Raw genomic sequence first — 6,688 nt, 5'->3', positions numbered from 1 at the left:
GGTATTTTAGTAGAGATGGGGTTTTACCGTGTTGCCCAGGCTGGTCTTGAACGCCTCAGCTCAGGCAATCTGCCTGCCTTGGCCTCCCAAAGTGCTAGAATTACAGGCGTGAGCCACCTCACCCAGCCTGTTTTTTATTTGTTTGTTTGTTTTGTTTTGAGACAGGGTCTCACTCTGTCACCCAGGCTGGAGTGCAGTGGCGCCATCGCTGCTCACTGCAGCTTTGAACTCCTAGGATCAAGCAATCCTCCCACCTCAGCCTTCCCAGTAGCTGGGACCATAGATGAGCACCACCATACTCAGCTAACTTGTATTTCTTGTAGAGATGGCGTCTCACTATGTTACCCAGGCTGGCCTTGAACTCCCAGGTTCAAGCGATCCTCCCTCCTCAGCCTCCCAAAGTGCTGGGATGACAGGCCTAAGCACCAGGCCTGGCCTGAGTTGTATTTTTAATATGGTAGTGTCTTTCCCAAAAAGTGGGTGTGGTGAACATCTTTTTTCTGCCCAGTACCTCCCCCTTTTTGGGGGCAACTTCTCCCCTCTCTGCTCAAACCGTGGATTTCTAGTGGCATTTTCTAAAATAACATCCTGGCCAGGCGCAGTGACTTGTGCCTATAATCCCAACACTTTTGGAGGCTGAGGTGGTCTGAGACCACTTGAGTCCAAGAGTTCAAGACCAGCCTGGACAACATAGTGGGACCCCAGAAGGCATTCGTTTACTGCCTTCTTTTTGAGTGTTTGTTGTTGTTGTCGTTTTGAAAAAGAGCTTCATCCTGTCACCCAGGCTCGAGTGCAGTGATGTGATCTCGGCTCACTGCAACCTCTACCTCCTAGGGTCAAGCCATTCTCCTGCCTCAGCCTCAGCCTCCTGAGTAGCCGGGACTACAGGCATGTGCCACCACACTCGGCTAATTTTTGTATTTTTAGTTGAGATGGGGTTTTACCCTATTGGCCAGGCTGATCTCAAACTCCTGGCCTCAGGTAATCTGCCTGCCTTGACCTCCCAAAGTGCTGGGATTACAGGCATGAGCCACTGCACCTGGCCTTGTTGTTACTGTTTTGAGACAGGCCTTGCTCTGTCATCCAGGCTGGAGTACAGTGGTACAGCTCACTGCAGCCTCCACCTCCAAGCCTCAAGCGATCTGTTCACCTCAGCCTCCCGAGTAGCTGGGACTACAGGTGCTACTGTAGTCCACACCTGGCTTTTTTGTATCTTCAAATATATATATATATAGAGAGAGAGAGAGAAATTAGCCAGGCGTGGTGGTGTGTGCCCGTGGTCCCAGCCACTCAGGAGGCTGAAGTGGGAGGATCATTTGAGCCCAGGAGTTCAAGGCTGCAATGAGCTATGACTGCACCACTGTAGTCCAGCCTGGGCAACACAGTGAGACCCTGTCTCTAAAGTAACATAAAATCCTAGCCAGGACCCTGGCCTCAGTGATTGGTCATGGGTCTGGGATGAAAGCTGAGCCAATCAGAATTGGAATTAGAGAAGGGTTTCTCTGTCCAGCCTGGTGGTGGAACTGGGAAGATGGGAGTCTGAGCATTGCCAGGGTGTGTGGCTCAAGCCTCTGGAGGAAATCCTCTGAGAAGGGGAAGTCAGTGTGCACGGGGAAGGGGAGAGGAGAGCTCAAAGGAGATCTGGCCTTTAGGGTCTCTGGGTCCTAAAGTCAGCTTGTTTAGGTTTGGAAACCGGCCGCATCTTTGCCTTGCCTGGAGTGTTGTCTGCCAGTAAGTCCCTCTTTTGTGCACACTCCTGATCAAATTGGTAGTACATCTTGTCATCCATAGTGTCTGGTTTTTTTTTTTTTTTTTTTTTTTTTTTTTTTTTTTTTGAGACAGAGTCTTACTCTGTCACCCAGGCTTGAGTGCAGTGTTGTCATCATAGCTCACTGCAGCGTTGCAGTGAGCTCCAGGGTTCAAGCCATCCTCCCACCTCAGCCTCCCAGGCAGCTGGGATTATAGGCATGAGCCACCATGACCAGCCATGTTTGATCTTCCAGTTCATCTCATTCCTTCTGCTCACTCATGACTTCTGCTCTACACACTGTCTACTTACTGCCTTCTTTTTGGGTGTTTTTTTTTTTTTTTTTTTTTGTTGTTGTTGTTTTGGGACAGGGTCTTATTCTGTCACTCAGGCTGGAGTGCAGTGACACAATCACAGCTCACTGCAGCCTCTATCTCCTGGGCTCAAGTGATCCTCCCACCTCAGCCTCCTGAGTAGCTGGGACTGTAGGAACATGCCACCATGCCTGGCTGATTTTTGTATTTTTTTTTTTTTTCCATAGAGACAGGGGTCTTGCTGTGTTGCCCAGGCTGGTCTCGAACTCCTGGCCTCAAGCAGTCCTCCTGCCTTGGCCTCCCAAAGTGCTGGGATTACAGGCACAAACCCCCACATCCAGTCTGGTGCTTCTAGATTCAGTCTCCCATGCCAGACACTCTCACTATGAGAAAGGATGTCACAATTCAATTGACCACAGTTTCTCTGACACCAGGGTACCTAACAGGCTGTGGACCAGTCAGCAGACCAGCCGTTCTTTGGTCAGGCACTTCTCTCTGGTCCAGTCAGCTGTGGTCAGCTTTTATCAGAAGGGGACATAGTTGCGGAGGGATTTAACAGACTCTCCATCCACTGTCTCAGTGCTTCTGTACCTGTGTCTGTAGTCAGGCGAGAGAGTGCAGCCTTAGCTCCCCCCAGTGCTGGTATGCAAGGAGTCTCCGCTCAACCAAACCTGCCCACCAACAGGCCTCTCTTGTGTCTTTTTAAGAAAATGAATGAATATCTTCTCCCAGAGTCTGTGGACCTGGAGTGTGTGAAGCACTGCGTGGTATACGATAACAACACCAGCACTCTGGAGGTGCTCTTAAAAGATGACGATGATGGTTCAGACTCGGATGGTGCTGGCAAAGGTGGGTTTTCCGTGACAGCAGCAAGAATAATAGTAACGGCTGTTGGACAAATTTGTTATAGGACCAAAAGGTTTGTATGCCCGTGGCGGGGCAACAGGCCAGTTACACTTAGACAGCAGGGTTTGCGTCAGAGAAAGAGCTTCATGATCACAGGAGATGGGAGGAGGCCCTCAAATCCATCTCCCCAAGGAGCTGTGGAATGGGTTTTGTTGGTGGTGGTGGTGGTGGTTTTTTGTTTTGTTTTGTTTTGTTTTTTTGAGACGGAGTCTTGCTCTGTTGCCAGGCTGGAATGCAATGGCACTATCTCTGCTCACTGCACCTTTGCAACCTCTGCCACCCTGGTTCAAGTGATTCTCCTGTCTCGGCCCCCCAAGTCGCCAAGACTACAGGTGCACGCCACCATGCCTAGCTAATTTTTGTACTTTTAGTAGAGACAGGGTTTCACCATGTTGGCCAGGATGGTCTCAATCTCTTGACCTTGTTATCTGCCCACCTCAGCTTCCCAAAGTGCTGGGATTATAGGCGTGAGCCACCGCACCCGGCCAGAATGGGGCCTTTAAGGGGATTGGGGAGGGTGAGGGGCTGGAAAGTTGGGGTTATTGATTGGTCGAGGAAAGGGAATGAAGTCATTGGGATGTGAAAACTGCGTTCTTTGGTGAGTCAGCTCTTGGGGGGCCCTTCAGACCAGCTGTCAGTGGTTTCATCGGTGTGCAGGACCTGAAATAATATCTCCAAGGGAAAACAGTGTTTCATGACATTCAAGTTGTTATCTACAGAGCAGGGAAGGGGAACTGTGTTCTTGTAACAGGGTCTGTGTGATTCCAGGACAATCGGCATCAAGTAACTGTGAGCAAGGAGGTTGCAGAGCAAGCAAGGTGACCTAGTCAGGAAGGCTGAAGGTGCTGCCAGCTGCGCTTATTGTCATTTGTTTCCCTACTTCCTTTCCTGATTAATTTCAGAACATTTATGGGGACAGTTTCACGTGTGCCATGCGCCAGGAAGCAAGTGCTTCACCTGGATCTGTTCACGTAGTCTGCAGAACAACTTAGAGGGATACTAACATCAAGAGCTGTGAGGGTGCCAGGCCCAGTGACTGATACCTGTAATCCCAGCACTTTGGGAGGCTGAGGCAGGAGGATCACCTGAGCCCAGGAGTTCAGGACCAGTCAGAGTGATATGCTGAGGTCTGGCGCCCAGCTCATTCATTTCCTTTTTTGTAGGGACTGGGTCTTGTTGTGTTGCGTAGGCTGAGACTTCAGCTTTTAAAAGTGTGTGGACATATTTTTAAACCATCACGCCTGTAAGTGGTGGGGACGGGATTCAAACCCAGACCTTTCGGCTCTGTCTTGTCTCCTGGGGATTGGGAGCGTGCAGCCCCGAGTCAGAGCAATAAAGCGCGGTCAGTTCCAGTGTGCCCCATTGAACCTCTGAGGCTCTGCTGTGTTCTTCATGAGCCCCTAGTTTTGGGCTGACCGCTGGGAGCTCTGCTTCTAGGAATCAGTAGCCAATGAACATGGTTGTGTGCAGTTACAGAAGCTGGGCGCACTCACACTAACTGCCACTAGGTGGCGCTATGCTCACACCTTTCATAAAACCAGCGGTCTGGACTTTCTTCTCAGGAGGTCCTTGGCCAGGAAATTCTCCCTCTTTTCCTACTCATCTTGTGGGGCTCTGGTCTGCAATCTTAGGACTGTAGGCTGGACCTTGAAATCCTAGCAGATGGTGCTCAACAGGGATAATCCCCTTCATGTTCTGTAACTGATCTCACTTTGCTATGGGGCCCCCATTCACAGGAAACCACAACCACGCGGACAACTTGGGCACTGAAGGCGTCTTTTCTTGTTTCAAATGTCATCCTTCAGGTTATTGCAAAGTCTTTGGGGTTACAAGACCATCTCAAGGCTTCTCTGAACACCCCCTCTTTCCTTTTTTTTTTTTTTTGGTCAGCGTCTCACTCTGTTGCCCAGGCTGGTCTTGAACTCTTGGCTTCAAGGAGTTGTCTTGTATTGGCCTCCCAAAGTGCTGGGATTACAGGCATGAGCCACCATACCTGGCCTGGACTCTGACTTCTGAGCCAGGCCCTGTGGGGGGGCTTTGGCTCCTGTCTTGACAGCTGCAGATTTTCTCTCAGCCTGGCTGCAGACTCCAGATTCTTCCTCTCAGTGCCATCTCTGACAGGTCTCAGCCACTTAGATCCTCCTCAGCCCCTTCTGGAATTGTCTTTGTCTCCCTGAACAAAAATTCAATATGGAAGCAAAGTTGGCCAGGCACGGTGGCTCATACCCGTGGTCTCAGCATTTTGTGAGGCTGAGGCATTAGGATCACTTGAAGCCATGAGTTTGAGACCAGCCTGGGCAACATGGCAAGGCCTGGCTCTACCAAAAAATACAAAAACATTTAGGAAGGGATGGTGGTACACGCCTATAGCCCCAGCTACTCAGGAGGCTGAAGCAGGAAGATCACTTAAGCCCAGGAGGTCAAGGCTGCAGTGAGCTATGACTGTACCACTGCATTCCAGCCTGGGTAACACATAGTAAGACCCAGTCTCAAAAATAAATAAAACTTTTTTTTAAAACTTGTTTTTTATTTTTATTTTTTTGAGACGGAGTTTCACTCTTGTTGCCCAGGCTGGAGTGCAGTGATGTGATCTCAGCTCACTGCAACCTCTGCCTCCTGGATTCAAGCGATTCTCCTGCCTCAGCCTCCTGAATAGCTGGGATTACAGCCATGTGCCACCACATCTGGCTAATTTTTGTATTTTTAGTAGAGATGGGGTTTTGCCATGTTGTCCAGGCTGATCTTGAACTTCTGACTTCAGGTGATCTGCCTGCCTCATCCTCCCAAAGTGCTGGGATTACAGGTATAAGCTGCTGTGCCCAGCAGTTTTTTTTTTTTTTTTCAAAGAAGTTAGAGTCTATGTTCTTTCCTTTATCCCTTTATCTCGCTCTCTGAAGTCCATTGCACGATATTCAATATTTCTGTTTCTGGGTTAGAACCTGGCCTCAGGATATTTTGGCTTAAGGATGTCTTGGCTTAGCCCTAATTATGCAAGCTTCCTGTCACATATGTCTAATTCGCATGCAGTCTAATTGTGATTCTGCTGATTGATGAAGGCGTTTTAGATTAAATTGATGTCAAAACCTCAGTGAGATATCATTCACACCCACTAGGATGGTCATAATCAAAGAGACGGATAATAAGAAGTAGTGTTGAGAACATGGAGAAATTGGAAGCCTCATACACTGCTAACCACAAAGTAAAATGGTGCAGCCACTGTGGAAAACAGCTTGGTGTTTCTTCAGAAGGTTAAGATATAGACCCCAAAGAAATGAAAACACAACTACACCAAAGCTTTTACATGAATGTTCATAGCAGTGTTATTCATAATAGCCAAAAGGCACGAGCAACCCAAGTGTCTATCAGTACTTAATTGGGTGGAACAGAATGTGGTCTGTCCACATGGTGGAATATTACTCAGCCATAAAAAGGAATGAGGCTGAGTGCAGTGGCTCACACCTGTAATCCCAGCACTTTGAGAAGCCAAAGCAGGCGGATCACCTGAAGTCAGGAGTTCAAGACCAGCCTGGCCAACATGGTGAAATCCCATCTCTACTAAAAATCCAAAAACTATCTGGGTGTGGTGGCAGGTGCCTATAATCCCAGCTACCCGGGAGGCTGAGGCAGGAGAATCGCTTGAACCTGGGAGGCGGAGGTTACAGTGAGCTGAGATCGTGCTATTGCACACCAGCCTGGGTGACAGAATGAAATTCCATCTCAA

At 49.0% G+C, this 6,688-nt stretch overlaps 1 protein-coding gene across 17 annotated transcripts in view; it reads left to right on the top strand.

The window, feature by feature from the left end:
* The window catches only part of STYXL1 (serine/threonine/tyrosine interacting like 1), a 59,007-nt gene that overhangs the window by 25,348 nt on the left and 26,971 nt on the right, over window positions 1–6,688 (top strand). For 10 of the 17 annotated variants that reach the window (XM_017533457.2, XM_017533456.2, XM_017533459.2 and 7 more), the window contains one exon: window positions 2,769–2,910. The exons of 5 other annotated variants lie outside the window; for them this stretch is intronic. In XM_017533457.2, the coding sequence (XP_017388946.1) occupies window positions 2,769–2,910 (142 nt within the window). Of the gene's footprint in view, window positions 1–2,768; window positions 2,911–6,688 lie in introns of those variants that run through there. 2 more of the 17 variants (XM_017533460.2, XM_017533469.2) reach the window with 2 other exon arrangements.

Source organism: Cebus imitator, unplaced genomic scaffold, assembly GCF_001604975.1.
Source record: "Cebus imitator isolate Cc_AM_T3 unplaced genomic scaffold, Cebus_imitator-1.0 Scaffold82, whole genome shotgun sequence".
In the NCBI taxonomy this organism is placed as follows: Eukaryota; Metazoa; Chordata; class Mammalia; order Primates; family Cebidae; genus Cebus; species Cebus imitator.
The sequence above is the reverse complement of the archived record's forward strand: the minus strand, read 5'-3'. Positions and strand labels throughout refer to the sequence as shown.